This window comes from Zerene cesonia, chromosome 11, assembly GCF_012273895.1.
Source record: "Zerene cesonia ecotype Mississippi chromosome 11, Zerene_cesonia_1.1, whole genome shotgun sequence".
In the NCBI taxonomy this organism is placed as follows: Eukaryota; Metazoa; Arthropoda; class Insecta; order Lepidoptera; family Pieridae; genus Zerene; species Zerene cesonia.
Genome location: NC_052112.1, coordinates 6,122,791 through 6,141,979, shown reverse-complemented (window position 1 = coordinate 6,141,979; position 19,189 = coordinate 6,122,791). Strand labels below are relative to the sequence as shown.

General features: G+C 35.9%; 2 protein-coding genes across 2 annotated transcripts in view; one reads left to right on the top strand and one right to left on the bottom strand.

Annotated features, from left to right (window-relative positions):
* The first annotated feature begins 1,558 nt into the window (after positions 1-1,558).
* LOC119830299 lies at positions 1,559-3,769 on the top strand. Its single transcript, XM_038353260.1, has 3 exons — positions 1,559-1,749; positions 2,813-2,998; positions 3,507-3,769. The coding sequence occupies exons 1-3, from the start codon at positions 1,668-1,670 to the stop codon at positions 3,662-3,664; spliced, it is 426 nt and encodes a 141-aa protein (XP_038209188.1). The 5' UTR covers positions 1,559-1,667; the 3' UTR covers positions 3,665-3,769.
* A 996-nt stretch (positions 3,770-4,765) lies between these two features.
* LOC119830039 (filamin-A) overlaps positions 4,766-19,189 on the bottom strand; it is a 62,008-nt gene continuing 47,584 nt past the window's right edge. Inside the window, exons 31-53 of the mRNA XM_038352869.1 lie at positions 18,565-18,796; positions 18,046-18,215; positions 17,779-17,871; positions 17,181-17,325; positions 17,023-17,108; positions 16,694-16,886; positions 15,848-16,069; positions 15,208-15,371; positions 14,882-15,032; positions 14,437-14,685; positions 13,597-13,817; positions 13,008-13,215; positions 12,420-12,548; positions 11,794-11,958; positions 11,347-11,504; positions 10,527-10,706; positions 10,177-10,321; positions 9,641-9,856; positions 9,079-9,252; positions 7,959-8,134; positions 7,219-7,380; positions 6,618-6,797; positions 4,766-5,689 (exon numbers count right to left, since the gene is read on the bottom strand). Of these exons, the coding sequence (XP_038208797.1) occupies positions 5,552-5,689; positions 6,618-6,797; positions 7,219-7,380; positions 7,959-8,134; positions 9,079-9,252; positions 9,641-9,856; positions 10,177-10,321; positions 10,527-10,706; positions 11,347-11,504; positions 11,794-11,958; positions 12,420-12,548; positions 13,008-13,215; positions 13,597-13,817; positions 14,437-14,685; positions 14,882-15,032; positions 15,208-15,371; positions 15,848-16,069; positions 16,694-16,886; positions 17,023-17,108; positions 17,181-17,325; positions 17,779-17,871; positions 18,046-18,215; positions 18,565-18,796 (3,957 nt within the window). The 3' untranslated portion in view covers positions 4,766-5,551. The remainder of the gene's footprint in view (positions 5,690-6,617; positions 6,798-7,218; positions 7,381-7,958; positions 8,135-9,078; positions 9,253-9,640; positions 9,857-10,176; positions 10,322-10,526; positions 10,707-11,346; positions 11,505-11,793; positions 11,959-12,419; positions 12,549-13,007; positions 13,216-13,596; positions 13,818-14,436; positions 14,686-14,881; positions 15,033-15,207; positions 15,372-15,847; positions 16,070-16,693; positions 16,887-17,022; positions 17,109-17,180; positions 17,326-17,778; positions 17,872-18,045; positions 18,216-18,564; positions 18,797-19,189) is intronic.

Sequence of the window (19,189 nt, the reverse complement as noted above, 5' to 3'; positions counted from 1 at the left end):
TGTAATAAGTAATTAAGATGGTGGTTAAATATTAAAGATAAACTCCCTACATATCTAAAAGAGTACTTATATTATAATTGAATGTTGTAAATCTAATGCTCCCAATGACTTATAAACACTTTCGGACCATGCTTCTCTTTTCTACAAAAGGTTAATTGTTCGTTAACGATGTTCATCTGAAAAAACAAATACGTAAATGAACGAGTAGATTGGTTTTATGGTTTAATATAGGTCAATAGCTGATCACACAAATGGAGCGTGACGAAAGGAAACACCAGGAATAATTAAGTGACGTCTGTATCGTAAGACATCATTTAAAACCAATACTTATTTAAATACATATTTTTTGTCACCTTATATGGATTTAACGGAGTGAAACAGCAATTTTCTTATTTTATCGCCCATGAAAGTGATCCTGTTAAAAATTAATGTTTATAAAACGTTTTTATTTACCTACTTGTAAAGTTTTATCTATTTTCTTCTCCTAGTTGACCAGGAGGTGGTGTAATATAACCTACCTCCTAATTATTACATTTTTTTCAGTCACATTTTCACTGAAATAGCCTGACGAAGAGAATTTCAATGCTATAAAACTAAAAATTTAAATTTAGTCCTTACAAATTAAAGTGTTTTGAAATATGAATAAGGGATATTCCCTCATTTTATTTTTTATAGCAAATAATCGCAAGATTTTCCTTTAAAATTTTCATAACCCTTTTCGAAGCTACTGTGTCTTTAGCAAATAAACATTATTTAATTTATTTTGCTTTATTTTAATAATAATGTGCGGCTAGTAATACCCAATTACTAAACTTTAATTATTATAAATTCCACTAATATAAGCATCTGCCAATAAAAAGAATTTGCGAAAAATAAATTCAGGCGTATTTATTTGTAGCTAAATGTTTTCAATGTTTATCTGGTAATCGAAGTTCTAGTTAGCAATTGACATGAAAAGTTCATAAATTGTTCGCACTACATCTGCTTTCGACTCGCCCTGCAAAATTCGTTAGCGGGTTAATTGTACTATTGCCCTAAATTGCGGATTTTGAAAACGAAATTTTCTTTTACTCAACTGGATATTACTTCTATCGTTGGTCAAGAAACTAAAGGTATAATTCATAGTCTAAAATGGTGGTTGAGAGTTTCTATTCAGGATATACACAGTAGGTATACTACTATGGGGTATTTACACATACATCACCTATCGATATCAAGTAAAACAAATTTATTTCCTCTAAAACATGCCTTCTTCATATAATTTTTCTACTATAGAAGAACCTAAAGGTTTCCATATACTTATATACTAGTCATTTTTTCCCAGCAGCATAATGTTCTGTGCCACAGTTGAGCATAATTTTAACTCCAAAATAAATGTTGCTCGAAACATGGGTAAAGTACGTTTTAATTTAATGTGAAATATGACTTCATCATTGAAGCACAGGTAGCACATATACCGTATTACTATACTTAGCTATAGACGGCTTCCGTGGTTCATCCAGCCGATGCTATTTATTCCCCCAGATTTCATCTAGTTCAGTGATCACTTCGACGCGTCTTTAGTAGCAGCGACTTGAAATATTTTTTTAAATACATTACGAAAATTTATATTATACGATGCTTTTGATATAGTTTCTTGTAATAGAGAGTATTGTTAGATTTTGGAAATGTGGCAAATTGTTATGTATTTGGTGTTTTTCACTTTCACTGTTCTGACTCACGTGCTTCCCGGGCCTGCAAATCCTTATCGTAAGTACTCAAAACGGATTAAATTTAGGATATTTAGATTTCCGTAGCGTACATAATAAACAGTTTCAGTGGAAATCATTTTCATTAGTTTAATTTTCTTTAATTTAGTATTTAAGTATTTTTTTTAATTTAGATAATTTAGATAAATTTTAAGTAGACAAGACATACGAAAAAATGTCTTGTCTTGCAAAAATATTAACATTTACATATATAATTAAAAAAAAACATTTACCTAATATAAAAAATAAATATATACAAAATAGGTAGTTTATGGCTGAGATTATCTTTCTATTAAGAGCACACGTAGTTTTATACACATTTGTAGTTTTTTTTTGTTTTGTTATTTCTAATCGTTAACAAATATTTGGTAGTCCGTACGCCATATGTCCGGTTGCGATTAAGCTGATAAGTTTTGTGTAGGTACTTGCGTGAGGCGTTGAATAAGTTCATTCATATTTCATTCATGGATACAAATAAAAAAAGCCTTAATCACTGGATTGATATTAAATAGAAAATCATAAAGGTACCTAACAAGAACAGGAGGTTTATAGTCGACTTAAAACAAGGAGTTTTGTAAATTCGAATATATTTTCTTTTGTGGCTTATCATCTGTGTATTTACTTTTTGCCCAAATCAATAACGATTCGAAATTTGAAGGCATAAGCGTAGTGACATCTCAAAAAGGTAGGAAACACAGCGAAATAGAAATGCATTTTATATTTGCCACCACAAAGAACACACCGTCATAAAAGCAGTAACCATTTTAAATGATAAATGTAATACTGGACATACTAATTTTTGATGGAGACCTCGAGATTGTACAGACGCAATGGTTCAGTTATATATAATAATTTCGCCTCTGGATCGTTTTTTTCATATTTTTTAGAAATTTTATCTTAAACTATCTTATCACTGTCCTTTAACTCAGTGTTATTAGTTTGATGTGTCTGCCTGTGTGTGTTTCTATCTGTGCATCGTAGCTCCCAAACGGATGAACCGATTTTTTAAAGGTAAAGGTAAAAGTAAAGTTAAATATTTTAATTTAATTTATTTTGTATTTCAGAGCACGGACCTCATTACACTGTAAGTAACGAACATAAGCAGCCATTCATAGAGGTGCGGAATGCAACGTACCACGGCAGTGGACCCCGCGAAGAAGCGCGAGCCATGTGCTCCGTGAAAACACAGGAAGTTAACGCTACTGCTAATGCAACGATAACAAGACGACTACACGGCGTCGTTACTTCAAGTGAGTTGCTTTTTCTTTCAACACTTATTGGTCAATAGCAAAATGATCTGATGATGAAAATGTGCGAATCAAAGCTCCTAAATCTTACAGTTACGCGGAAGCTATACGTACATAATTTAAATGTTTAATAGACAAGACTTTAAGGAAATGTAGACACTTGAGATACATTTCGAATTAAATAGGATTATTTAAACGTACATTAATTTGTTTTAGTAGTACAGTTTATATCTTCATAGAGTAAAGAGCTAATGTATTTATACACAACTAAAAATAAGTCGAGGAACTAATATGTTAGCATCTTTCTCATGATCCATCCGCAGATAGCCACATAAATGTTTCCTTTCCTGATATTTCGCCGTTTGATTTAGCATGAAGGATGCATGTATATTTTAATTAAAAGTCAACCAACAATCGTAGAAGACGGTTTTATTGGTCTGAGATTTAAAAATAAGAAATCGAGACAGTTTTACTAACGCTCCTTTATTTGACACATTATATCTTTTTTCAGGAGAGCTTCACAGTGCTGTGCAGCGGCTAGAAGTAATTATTTTCGGTCAAATGCAACAGCTGTGGCAAAGCTTGGACGCACTTCGTGCACAAGTCGCTGGTGAATCCCGAGTTTCATATCCTGATCGTCGAAGCGTCGTTTTTAGATATAAACCATAGTTCTTAACAATAAGCAAAAACAGAAAACTTCATTGAATGTTCAATGTTTTGTTTAATTCGTTGAATTAAATTATTTGATTGCACATTGGCTATTTCACTGCAATAAAAATCGGTATTTTATGAAATTGCCAACATAAATATATCATCTCCGAAATTTGAAGCGATTAATTATCACGGGTCGTGTGATACAGCCTGGTGAATTAGTGACAGAAGGACGGAAATACAGACTGACAGATGAACAGCGAAGTCTTAGTAATAGGGTCCCGTTTTACACTTCGTTACGGAACTCTTAAAACCAACAATTCCTTAAAATTACATTAATAATTATATTTATAATGCACAATTGCCGAGTTATTATACACATCTTTAAAATATCATACGTGTGATAGAACTATTTTTGAAAATATGCGACTACTGTTTAACAATTCGTAAACGTAGGGAATCCATTGTGTATGACGCAACAAGTCTGGCGTCAGTGGCCTAGTTATTGTTGGACAAATGCGATGTAATTAATTAGCGAGACGTGATTTGTATGTGTAAATGAGTGGTCAATGAAATTAAGATAAATTTTAACGAACAGTGTCTCTCATTCATGTTTGTGGTACTTCTCGTATAGTCCATTAAAGTGGTACAATTTTAGGCATTAGCGTGTGTTTCTTATACTCTATGAGAATGATCTAAAGTCGATATATTATATAGAAACTTTGTTCTAAAATTTTAGTCTCAGTTACGAGGAACGTAATTTATTGAACTTGTTAAATTAAAAAGATAACGTTCATTGGCTTTACAAAAATTTATTTCAGTAATCGGATAATGTATTGAATTTATGTTTTGAACTTGGACGAATAGAGGTTAATTCATTTAAGGTTTTAAGTATTCGTTATATTAACGAATTTATAATTTGAATTAATCTCTTTACTGAAACTCCGAAACAAATATAAGAAAAGTGGCACCAAAAGTGGCACGGAAGTTATATCTTACATGCTACCTGAGTAGGTAAATGGGAATCTTTTGTAAAAAGAAAACATTGAAATTGTCCAGTAATTATAACTAAAGGTTTAATTTGTAGTATGGTTAAAATAATAAATAAAACCAGTAAAATAATAAATTTTCAATTTATTAACAATTAGTAACCGCTGAAAAAAAATTACATACTTACAAAGATATAAAGCTCGGACATACTTGAGATTCGATGGTTTAAATTATTTGATAACAGCAGTCCACTCCTTATAGCTCAACAAGCAGGTAACAATAACAATAAAACAATTACAGAAGTTAGTTATGAAGTTAAACCTATATTCTGTATTAATAAATATTAACAAGTAAAAAAATTTATTATGCCTTCTACTTTTAATGTACTTTTCGAAGTAAGCTCATATTATATAAAATTTATCCTAACAACATCATCTCTGTTACCGTGGACGGATACACTCAGAATTCATAAGCTATATTATATATTATTAATACTACTTGGAATGTAATGGCGGTTTTGAATAAAGGTTTTATTCATTCAGTGCTTTATTTAATAAGAACATAAAAATATGGCATACTGGCTGTTTCATGCAATGACTAAGTTAATTTCGACAAACAAATCAAATTCTCTAATAAAATTTATAACATTTTTGATAAACACTGTATTTGATTGTAAAATATCCAATATTATATATTCGATTTTCAGAATTAATTCTATGATCTTCTTATTTCTATATTAATCATCATTACATCATTAGTTACAAATATAAAGTGGAGTGTCGATATAATACAATTTCAAAACTTGGCAAATGTAGCGTTAAAATAACTCAAGTTCAATTTGTTCATGTCTTTGAAAATTCGAAATTAGGGAATTATTAAATACAAAGCGTTTATTATATTTAAATTATAAACGATTTAAGCAGCAGTGGCTTGTAAATAACGTCTGAGTTCTTCCTGTGTGTCAAATATCATAACAGGGAAAGGCGAGCCGGGAACATGGCGGCCGGCCCATCGCACTTCTACGCGGTAATCTCCTGGCTCGGTTGGCGAGAACTGAGAAAATACTTATATCATTACGTGTTTTTTGCTTAAAAAAATTAGTAAATGTATTTAAACTGGGAAAGATTTGATTAATTAGTTCGTAAGTTTTAATTAATAGATCCGAATTTAAATATCGGATAGATAAAGATCATTAACAAATAAAATCAGTTTGGTTAGTAATTGTATAATTATTAATTGCATATTTTTGCTAACATAAATATTACAAATAGATTATAGAATCTCAATGTATAATTTTCTTCCTAAATGAAGTATATCAATTTTTTATTAGGTATATCTATTATCTTATATTAGGTATATCTAGACCGGATATATTACTTTTTAATACCAGAGAATTAAGCAGAAATTTTATGAAGTTGCATTCGAAATGTTTTTCAAAAGCAGATATTATTTAGTTTGCAATTTATCAATTTCAACGATCTGTAAGATATTAATCGTGTAATAGTCTTGATAAGCCATTACGTATCTACATCGAAATAAACAAACAATTTATTTATCTTTAATTTTTCTTTGTAATAAAATTCAATGAAATATAATAAATACATCGATCATTAATAAAAACTAGATACATTAATACTCGATGAAATAACCCCATCTCACCAAAACTCCATCCAGGGTGGATTTGATGCTATATAATAATGTGGAATTTATTTTCGAGTTTATTGACAAAGTAGCTTATATCGTAAAAGAACATTTCTTTTGGCCTGTTATGAAACATTTTAACACGACTTTCATGGTTTCCCATCGACTAGACTTAAACACATTTGAGAACAGAAAGTTCCCTGAATCTCATTTTGCAAACCAAAGTGATAGAGTTTAATATATCTTTTCCTCCTGGTCTTGCTTTAAAACTATTTGTAATTTTTCGTTCTCTGTACCTTTCTAGTCACGTAAGTCCGCCGTGCACGCATAAGTCACTCACCTTGCACAAAATGGTCCTGTCCTTCTGGCTCTCCCGCTGCATTTCCACCCGGAAGGCACCCTTCGGTCCCCTCACTCGTACGGTTAGCTGGCCAGCTCCGGCTCCACGGGTGTCGCATACGAACCGCGATTGGAATGTCGCTAGAACGCCCGCCTCTATACCCGGCCCGTACACGCGAACCTGTGGAGCATAAATATTAAAATATAAAAAAGAGAAAATGTTTGTAATGGATGGTTATGGAACATTAATGACAACATGGTTATGGAACATTAATGACAGCACTAAGACATTTTAAAAAGCTGTATTAAGTGCATCATATTTTGCTGATGTTCTTTTTACGACATATTTCTACTCAGAAATTTGAAGCAACTACAGCAGAGAATGCTTCGCTCATAAGGCATAACTCACACTTTAGGTACTTTTAAGGCAATATTGAGCCGATTCGATGTTATACATGTCAAAGTGATTTATAATTATTTGAAAATAACAAATGACTATGTTTGCCTTTAGTAGTATATCGAAGAACATGTGTTTAATTAATACATTGTGATTGGATCAGATGAGCTGATCATCTTAAAAGCTCACACATAAGCACTCATACCTTAGAGGGATCCGGTGCACCGGCCACTTTAAGCACGAAGGGCGAGCCGGGCACGTGCTCGCCCGCAAACTGCACGCTGAGCACGTGCCGGCCCGCCTCAGCTGGTTTCACGTTCAGCGTGAACGTGCCGTCGCCGTGCTCGTACAGTTCACAGTACGCCACCTGGCGGCGGAATATTTTAATACTTTTATTGCATGTTATAAACTATTGATAAACTATTGAAAGAATGAAAAAACAAACTAAAATCACACGTAAACAGCAAGCTTAATCAATGTTATAAACTACAGAAATGTATCGATTCGTAATTGAACACATTATTTAAAGTCTTTTATGAATGAAATAACCGTTTCTTTATTTCACACCACAATATTTTCATTTTATTTATTGACATTTTTTATCATTTATTTAATTAGAAGATAAATTTAAACGAATAACGATGTGATGACGGTGAAATAAAAATTTGCCTTTATGACATTTTAGAATGAGATGATCATTAAAAGCAAAAAGATGAATGATAAATGAAACTAAGTATTTTTAATAAAGAAAATAATATAGATACTGTGAGTTTTGATTTAAATAAACAAAAAGGTTGTTTAAAATTTTGAAATGTTGCCAATTATTTTATAAAACAGATATACGATTCGATCTAAAACCAAAGAAGTTAAGAGCAATGACGAAACTACACATTTTTTATAGTATTAAGTTAAAACAATATACATAGCTAGTATTCATCTCCATACCTTATTAGGGCCGGTGCAATGCGCGGTGAGTTCCCCGGGACCGGCGCGGCGCGTGTCTATCCAGGAGCGTATGTCCCGGCCCACGACGCCGCCCGCGAGCCCCGCGCCGGAGCACACCACTTTGGACGCGTCCCCGCTCTCGGAGCCCGCGCTCACTTTCACTGTGAGCGGACAACCTGCGGAACGAGAGATATGCAGTTTTTTTTTTGTATATACGTGCCAGGACAAATAAAACACGTGGTGGATGATTTCATATGAGTTCCCATGACCTCGGCGCATAGCGCGAGAAGACGGGACACAGTGGAGTTTAGTCGGTAGGTTCATTGCGTCTCTAGGCAGTGGAAGTCCGACATAACCCACGGCCTTTCCCCGGGCTGTGGGTATGCATGAGCATTCTCCACTTAAAAAAAAGGGATAAATAAAACACAAAAGCGAACGTTAAAGACTGCTCTTAACTTAACAACGCTTTTTATGGCATCGTTGGCAATGGAGCTGGTGGGTCGCTTGATGGTAAACGCTACACCGCCCAGGAACGCCTCTACAAATGAATCTAACCCGACCGACTTAAAATTGGATAGGGATTAAGAAAGAATTGACGAGTGGATTAAGGAAAGGACTGGGAAAGTTAAGGAAACGATATGGGCCTCCGGTTTATTTACATTATCAATTATCAGGTAAAAGTATTCGATTATATGATAGACGAATTTATAGGCGATGCTACGATTCGTTCGACGAATATGCATTATAACACGATATAAAACGTTGTATATAGTTTGTGTAATTTCTCAATCATCCTACTATAATCTTACTAATATTATAGATGCGAAAGTTTGTAAGGATGTGTGTATGTTTGTTGCTCTTTCACGCAAAAACTACTGAACCGATTGCAATGAAATTTGGTACGTTGATAGCTGATCAAGTGGAATAACATATATGCAACTTTTTATCCCGATACGGACTTACGCGGGTGAAACCGCGGGGCACAGCTAGTAATATCATGATCATGAAACATAATTATTATATTCAATATCAATTAATTATTGCTATCATCATTAATAATATTATCAAAATACAAGGAGATGACCTATTTTGTACGTTAGTCTATACTGTATAAACTCACCCTTAACGAGTCGTCCGGCCCACAGAACCCGCAGGTGATGGTCTCCCGCCCGCCGAGGGGTGTAAGTGGCCCGCCATAGTCCAGGACCAGCGGCCGAGAGGGCCACTGGTATTGTTTCACCGTCTGGTGATGATAGCGATGCTTCTGGAGCACCCGGACCTGCTGCGCTACCATCTAAACAAAAACAATATATATACATAAGTAATAAAAATATTATTTAGAAAACCAACTTCATTTTATGCAGATATGTCGAACATTTATAGCACACCCACGTGTTATATTTTGACGAACATTTCTTGATACCAAACCCCCTCAGAAGACCGGCGTGAAGTAGTAGCGTACTACTGTGATTCTTTCGGTGAGATAGGGAGCTGGAGGTCCGTTCGCTTTTCCTTAAACTCCCAGTCCATTCCTTTGCCACTTGTCATCGATACGTACTTTATACTTTACCCATTTAAAGAGAGCAACTCATTTCCATATATTTATGGGCGGTGGTAAACGCTTACCATCAGGCGAACCGCTAGAACAAAATTAACAAGAGTTTACACTCTTTAACACTTACCAACAGTAAAAACAGCTGGTGTGTGTGGTGCGGCATGTGCCAGCCCCCTTCCAGCTAATGTCACGCGATCTGCGGTATTGCCAGAGGCCACGAGGGCCCGGCGCGGAGCCCCGGCGACGAGGGCCCCGTTGTATGTAAGCTCCAATTCCTGTTCGCCGCTCACGCCCTCTGGCGCCGCTAGCGTTACTACCGCTCGTCCTGATACCGTTTCTACACCTGCGGGAATGCATAATGTATTTTGTTTGCATACTACACCCACGGTGCTTTGTTAAAATTTTAAATATGACACATCAATTTATATCTATAACGTACCGTACTTTTATTTATTGTTTCCGGAGACATTTAACAGCGTAACTTTTTCTCAATAAAGTAATCGCTTTATAAATAACTGATACTCACAGTCAAACGAGTTAACAATGAAATACAACAATGATTATAAATATCATATTATGCTTTTAAAGAGTGCTTAATTCTCAAGGTAAGTATGTAATTTTAAAGGAGACAATTAATTCTCTTTTTTTTTATTTTAAACTAACGTTGGTGCCTTCCAGCGAGCAAACATTCCAAGGTCCCGGGTCCCGCATTACTGGTATCCAGAACGAGTTTTGAAGGCGCCCGCACTCTTCCCGAATTGTCCGTGCCCCACCCACCCACCGCTACTATGGCTGATGTGTCAATTACCTGAAAAGTTAAAGGTTTTATTCAAACATTTCTACTTTCAAATACCAGTTTAATATAACTAACATAAAACATTTTGGGCAATACAATAGAAGAAATATCCTGAATAAATATTGACACTTCGGTATCGTTCTAAAAGATATGTTTGATTTGGAAGCAGTTTCAGCAAGAAACGAAATATGAAAGCGTACTATATTTTACAACATACTTTAACTGAAAATGGGCTTCCAGGCAAAGGTCCAGACGGCACAAATATCCTCACTTCATATTGCCCCACTACTAACGGTATGTAGGCACACAACCACTCCTTTGGGGCACCCGCTACTACTCGACATTCGAGCAAACCAGTATCGGAATCTTCTTCTTTACCATCGTTCAATCTTTCCACCTATAAGAAATAAGATCTATTATTCAAACATCTAATGATCTTTAACGATATTTATGTTTGTGTAATTCCTGATATCAACTACAGTGCTCAAATTGTAAATTTGGGTCACTTACATAAGATTGATTATTTAAAAATAGAATATACTAAATATCGATTATGCTGAAATTAACAAATATTTCAAATAAATACTAAGACAACATATTATTAAAATAATTTAGTTTTGTTCTTTCTTCCAGTTATCCAATTATAATGCATAAAACAAAAAAACCTGATTTATTTGTATTATTTGAAACATTATATATGTTTCAAACCCCGTATTTTTCTCTTTATAATAAACTAGGTCATGCCCGTGTTTTCCCTCGCATGTTCAAAGAAAATTAAATATGATTCTCATAAACATCACATTTTAATAAAGCGCCATCTATCTGATTTTGGAGTGATTCAAACGCGTATCATAATGGATTATCCCATGGGAATGATGTGTTTTACTGCTGTCAAAAGTAGCTAATGTCTCACTCTCGCCTATTAAATTTCCAGACACGACATGTGATAAAATCGATGCGTTGCAACGTCAAAGAAAGAGAAAAAACACACATTCCCATTTATAATATTAGTTAGGATCTTACAATACAAAGCTCACCTGCACAGAGGGCGGTGCATTATCCACGCAGTGTATAGTGAAAGCGGCCTCCTTGCCGACGTGCGCGTGCGCGAGCCCCGTGCCCGCGCAGCGCGCCGCGATGCTCGCGCGCGCGCTCAGCACGCCCAGAGATATCGGACTACCCGGAATCGTGGCACCTGATTAATATAAAGACAATCGGATAATGGACACTTATATTTTGATTTCGTATGTAAATTTTGATATATAAAAGTAAATATACGGTTTGAAAACCTTTATGTAGGTAATACAACTGTAAATTAGATTAGTGATGACAAAATGTTATGACACATATTGATTTACAAAATTAAATTACTTTTAATTTTATTTATATAACGTAAAGAAATGATCCTATGACGGTACGACATATCGGATTAGTTCACTTTTTATTTAACATTTTATAATAAATGAAAAATAAACTAGCATTACCTCCATATGTGACGTAAATTCGGTAATGTGCGGGCATAGTGGGTCGCAAGCGCACTTTGTACAAGTGTCCGTCCTCACGAATGTCGACGGGCAGGCGTACGCGCCGCTCGCCCATCGCTTCACAGAGTACGTCTAATTCGCCCACGCCGGCATCTTTTGTGTCCACTGTGAATTAAATAATGTGTAAATGAATATAAATGTACAAATCACATTTCGGAATTTTGTTCTCTTGAATTTATTTCACCTTGATATAGTATGCTTTTTCAAATAACTTATTTCACTTTTCAACCAGATCTTGAACTATATTTACGGCTCAGAAAACTCATTTAGGTGTTTAGGAAAATGAGTTTATAATATATATACATACAAAGGAAATGAGTTTTAGCCTCACATCATTACATAGTATAAATCAAAGTTGCTTTCTCTGCCCCTATGTTCCTATGTATGCTTAAATCTTTAAAACTACGCAACGGATTTTGATGGTGTTTTTTTTTTTAATAAATAGGAGTGATTAAATAGGAAGATTTATATGTATAATAACATCAATTCAACTACTCCGAATTTAAGGCGTGCGAAGCCGGGGGGCAAAAGTTATTTATGATATAAAACAATTTCAACATTCTTACCGGTAAAGTTGATAGGTGTGTGAGCGATGAGGTTTCCAGTTGGTAGACCAGAGAGTATTACTTTGTTCGGATCGAATGACTCACAAGTGTACGGGCTGCCAGTTATTGCCTTGGAAAGATGGAGTACCTCTGTAAAAAAAAAAAATTATAATTAATATATAACTTACATCGGGCACTGGCAATAAAATTGGCAATTTGAAAAATTTATTCATTTTGAAAGTTATTAAATGTACCAAAAATTATAGATATTGATCTTCTATACACCTTTTAAATGTATAGAACTGGATCTTTTCTGTACGAAAGTACCAAGACAAGTAAATCAATAAAGCACCTATTGCGATATGATTAACTTTAATTTAACTCGACGTTTTTTGTTATGTAACAAATTAGATATAACAGTGAAACTATTAATGTCCTGGCCTTCGTATTAATGTTCATCTTATCTTATTTATATATTAATTTACAAATGAATAAAAAATTATTTTCTCTACGTTCCAATTTTGCAATTTCGTCAATTAAATGAAACCGCATTAAATCAAAAACTATCACCAATATGTCAATAAATAAAAAAAGCACACCAAACCTTACCAATGGTACTCTGTCCGACATCAGTGATGGTGAACTCGGCTTGCAACAGGCCCGACTTGGTCTGGTAGCAGCGCACCGGCAGCGCGCGCGCCCCCGGCCCCGATACCACGACGTCGAACTCGCGCGCCGCCCGACCCAGCGTGTCGATGCTGAACGACGACACGCGGCTCACCTGCGCTTGGTACAGGCCCAGGCCTGACGCCGATACCTGAAAGGAAAGACACATTGTTGAAGGTGTTAACGAATTCATGTAGAGAAGATAAATATTATACTTGAAAAAGTCGCTATAAGCTTTCAATACTGTTTATGATGTCTGATCATTGTGCATCGGAGTACCAACGCATTAACTCAAGACAGGATATAGATCTCGACCTAGACATAATATTCTAATATGGTCTAGGTCAATTTAAAGCGGCTGCAGGATATTTTTGCTACAGAAGTAAATCTATATGCATAATTTCATATATGAAATAATAACTGATAACTGTCTATACATAAATTATTATACTTAAATTTACCGAAGATTACAATGAAAACTTTTATAAAATTCCCTACCCAACTATACGACTGGCTAGCTATCAATAAGTACCTCTTGTCCATGATGCGCCGGCAGCACATCAACAACCAGTGGCTCCCTGGCCACTGGTGTGCCGCTCCACAGCAAGGCGATGCGGTGCGGGGCAGCGCGAGCCGGGTGCCACACCAGGTCGGTACGAGAACCGCCGCGCCGCCGCACCGAGTGCGGCACAGTGCGCCCGCCGCTCGACACCCGCACGGAGAGACGACCGCCGCCGGCGGCACTCGTGCTCACTGAACACAACACGGTTTATTACACACCATAGACTGTTATGTAAACTTAAATGATTACAGTCTGTCGAAGGACCGATTTGTACTTACTCATCCTCATCCTCATCCTCACTATCCTCACTAATATCATAAATGCGAAAGTTTGTAAGGTTGTGTGTGTGTTTGTTACTCTTTCACGCAAAAACTACTGAACGGATTGCAATGAAATTTGGTACGTAGACAGCTGGACAACTGGAATAACATATAGGCAACTTTTTATCCCGATATTCCTACGGGTTACGGACTTACGTGGGTGAAACCGCGGGGCGCAGGTAGTCATACATGTTAATTGAACTCTAAACAGTTAAAATGTGAAAAGGATAATTTGTGCCGTTAAGTCTAATAAGCGAATTCGCGAACTCGAACAAAATCATATAGCAAATACAGCGTGTCAAAAGTCTAATATACCATGGAATCTTGGATGCAATATATAGCGTGAATCGTTACTATAAAAGAATTCACATTCATGATGTAGTTCTAACTTTAAATACCGTTTGAAATTGATTATTTAAGAAAAAAAAGGTTAATAAAATAAATATTAATAAAGTGAAATCCATACACGATCAAAAATCCAATTTGATACCTGTGATTATGGCAGGTCTATGTGCCACCGCTTCGCCAATTGATAGTACTTTAACAGCGGCGGGATCGAGAGCCTCCACCTCAGCCACGGGTCCTCTAGCGCTCCGCACCACGTATCTCCCCACTCTCGACACTGGGAAGGATAATAGACCCACATCTTCCAAGTTAGCATCTGATACTCTGGTACCGGTTGGTGACAACACTTCCACGTCTGATAGGTTCTCGTCAATTTCGATTGTTGCTGTAGTGCCTGAGGAAAAAAATCAAAAAACAAAAATATAGGTTATCGTGAAACATAATCTCACAGTTCTCTGTCTTTTACTACTTATTCGGAAAAAGTAACAGTAATGATTATTTTAAAAATCAGTTAAAGTAAGAGACATTGATATTAATCTCATTATGTATGTCAAAAATAAATAATATTTATAAAACACAAAGCAATATACCTATTTGCACATAAGTATGAGGTTCGTTAACTCTACACACGAACGGGCTCCCAGGCACGGGCTGTTCGTTGAACGTGACTGAAACGCGATGCGCCTCTCGCGAGACGGGTATAAATGTGACGTCATATAAACCACGTGCCACTGCTACAACCTGAAATAATTTAAATTTCATTTAAATACGAACTTTTTTAAGGAAATATTTTAAGTGTTGTATATTTTTTTGTTTTTCTATAGCCATTGACTAGCCAGTTATAAAGTTGGGATACTATTATTTTCTTGATTTATGACTTGAATTTCTGAGTGTTATTGATTTAACTTTTACTTACCTCAGCTTTAACAGTGGTAGACGGTGTAGAAACGACTAATTCAAGTGTTCCTTCACCAGCTCCTGCCGCATCAACACTGAATGTGACCGGCTTCCCCACTTCCACTCCTCGTTCTTCGTCTGCGCTCTCATCTAAGTTTAGCCCCTCGAGCGTGCCCTCTAATTCTGCGAAATTTTATATTTGTGATTTTATTTATTCATTTGTATTGACCCAGATTGGGTTGTGGAATTTAAATACTATGCCTGTCCACAGTAAATTAGATACGTTCTCGTGTCTTTAAATAGGATAACCGTAAAACTTAAACGACTTAAATTTTCGGCAGAAGAAATTTTCATTTATCCTTCGTGACAGAGGATGTATATCTTCAATTATCATTTTGATGCAATCGGGGTCATTGATATAATATTTATTTATTTATTTATTTAACTATCTACCATACTACACAATTTAACATAAAAATACGTGATAGTAAAATATAATAGGCGACCTTATCGCTTATCATCGATCTCTTTCAGGAGACCTGACCTTACTTGAGGTAAAGGATATTTACATTGCATGAATCACGAACTTTCCATATATGTGACCATAAATAGCTAGCAATAGTTAATGGCGTTTTTATGAGATAATTTTTCCAACTCACCGCCAGCGCCCAGGCCAGTGACGCGCACGCATCTCACATCGTACACGTTGCATACGAACGGCGAGCCGGGCACGTGGCGGCCCGCGCACTGCACGTGCACGCTGTGCCGCCCCACCGCTTCGGGCGTGTACGTGCAGGTGTACCGGCCCTCGCCTAGCGGGCGGGTGTTGGTACGCACGCTGGTACCCCCCGGCCCGGTGACGGATATTGTTGGTTCGCATGCTATAAAGAGAATAAGTAAATGTTTTCTATTTAGTTTCAACTTAGTGAACTAGTCTTTTGGAAACAAAAATACTTGTTACTTTTAGTAGTTGGCTTTTATTTATCACCTTCAGAAATACGCAGTTTAAAATTATGAACAGATTTGAATCCACTAAGTATTTTGTGAATAGCTTCAGCCATCACACGAACACAACTGCAGTATTAATCGAAAACAAATATTTGTAAACAGAATCTGCTACAAAATGAATTATTGTTTGTTTATTTATTTTATTGAAAATGTAAACGTGATATCTCGTATTGTAGTTTACACAACGTTACAATACATCCGGTGACTGGAGATTGCTCTAAGGTTTATTCATTTTCTTTTCGTTTAGAAACATAGTTCTCTTTCGTTGTATTTTGTATGCATAATCATTAAGTTCTAAAGACTGACACGAGAATATCATGTACCATATATCACTAAATCATGAGAAGAACTGCAATTGAAGCAAGTAAAAATCTCCCAGAGTAATAAACTTTAGCTCGTCGCTTTAGTCAGAATATGTAATGAAAAGTTAGAGGAAGTCTGAAAAGAACTTACATTTAAAGAATGTCGGAAGATGTAGCTCAGTCATCAGTACTTACTATGGAATCCAGTGAGGTTTATTTCTGCAGATTCTCCTCTAGCTGCCGAAGATAATCCTGGTCCAGTAGCTCGAGCATCAGGAGCAGCCGCCGGAGCAGACACCATGCAAGTGAACGGTGAACCGGGAACTGCGTGTCCATTGAAGCGAACTGACAGAGTGTGAGGAGCCGCTTCCGTTGGTTTGAAGTTAACCTTCAAGTGTAATTACACATTAATTCGGTATAATTATTTTCATTCTCATTTCTCATTCTTAAAAATAATGTGCTAGGAAAGACTAGTGCTAGGAAGGACTGAACATATTTTGTAGGTAAATAAATCTGTATCTTACTTTGAATCGAGCATTCCCTTCACTCTGAACATAGTTGGGAACATTTCTACCATTTACGGCAACAATGATTTCCAGATTTCCAGCTCCTGTGAAATAAAAATATCATTAACTCTATATCAGTTTTATTTCCCCTTACGTAATTTCTTATTTATTCTTACCAGCATGAGAAGCGTTTATAGTGAAGGAAACAGGTCGACCGACTACACCAGGTGATATATCAGTAACAGATACTCGGGCTGCGCTGTATGCTTTCACCAAGAATGGGCTGCCTTCAACGTGACCTCCCATGGCTCCTGCGCGAACCTAAAACAACATTTTTAATGAATTGTTAATGAAGCGCACGAAAGAACTGACCTATTTCATTGTCCCGCGCGTGAATTCGCAAGGGTGTTATTACATTTAAGCTGTTATAGTTAGGAAATATATTTTAGTTAAGCATGTGTCTAGTATTTAAGTTAGTTAAGTTTGTTGAAAAATTATTATTTTTTTTGTTTTTTTGTATCACTGTCGCATTGGGCTTGTCCTGTTATGGCAAGTGATTTTTTATAAATAAATAAATAAATAAATAAATAAATAAAATTTTAATCATGTTAGTTGAACATTAATACTATACGGATAAAAGACAGTGAAAATTATAGATTTGTAATGGAGATTATGTGACTAGTTTTGTTAATTTTTCATCGTTAGAATTTTGTAGTTTTTCCTTGTTCAACGCGGGTACAACCGGGAATACAAAAATGTTTAAATAGAAATTACCTCTATACTATGATCTCCTACGTCAACTGGAATGAACGATATTGTATACCGTTTGCTTGCTTCGTTTTCGCCCACTGTTTCATCTGCGGACACCTGAGAAATAGGGTTATATTTATAGCAGGAACAACTAAGAAATAATATTCACATTTAAAATTAATTTAATTCCTAAACATTGATATCTTTTATTCGACTTGTTGGAGCTTGTTGACAAAGATTATAGACACAGTTTTTTGCGTTTGAATAGAAATACAAAATATTTGGTTATACCTGAACTGGTACTGGTCTTCTAGCAGGACCTAGTACTTCAACGTGAGGTGAAGTCGGAGAGTCCACACTGAAGGTGTACGCGTCACCCACTGACACCTTATCTGGAGACTCTCCCGAACCCGCACCGATTACACGAGCCGGCGCTGACACGTGACAGACAAACGGACTCCCTGTAGGGATATAATATTATAGTTAGAGGAAGTGTACATCTTGCATAAATACTATTTTGGGCTATGGAAATCATCAAATGACTTATACAATAATTTCAGATTTTTACGACGATACTAGTAAATATATTCATTAAACAATCAAAAATTTTTCTCTTCGTTTGGAGTTTGTTTTGTTCTATAGTTCGCCAAATCAACACCCAATTGCTCATGATTATTACAACAAATCACATTCAAAAACATCCAACATACATAATATAGAGCCTATAGCCTTCCTCAATAAATAAACACTGAAATAATTTTTCAAATCGGAACAGTAGCTCCTGTTTCTTATAATATTAGTATAGATTACCAGGCACGTGATCCCCATTGAACCTCAGCTCCACAGTATGCGGGCGCGGGTCCCGCGGCGTGAAGCTGATCGCGTACGTGTGCGCGCCCTGCGCCGCCGCCGCGGTGGGCACGCGTCCACCGTTCACAGTTACTTCTAGGTTGCCCGGCCCGGCGGCCATTGTTTCCACTGAAAATAAAGTATAGTTACTTATTGGTACATCGTTGCCATACAAGATGTCCGCAAAATTGATCTCGTGCTCAATTGAAATTCCCATGGGAATGAGCTCTCTGGCCTCTTGAATACTCCGGACACAAAAATCGTTAATTTATAGCATTGTGTGCATTCCAAGGACATGGTCTCTGTCCGTCTCATGTCCTTTCGAGGAGAAAACGACTGCCTGTCTTACCCTTTGACTACACGAGCGAAGTTTAAGAAAGCTAGTTTCATATAATGATTGTACCCTTACATAAAACAACTTAAAGCGGTATATTTAATACAAATATTTTTATTTCATTAAAAACAGCAATACTGCACAACAAAAGTTACTATAAGTTTCAGTTTAAATAAAATGTTATACCTAGTCTTGCCATAAATATTGTAATAAAGAAAAAAGAAAATTGTTAACTGCAAATAACATTTATTA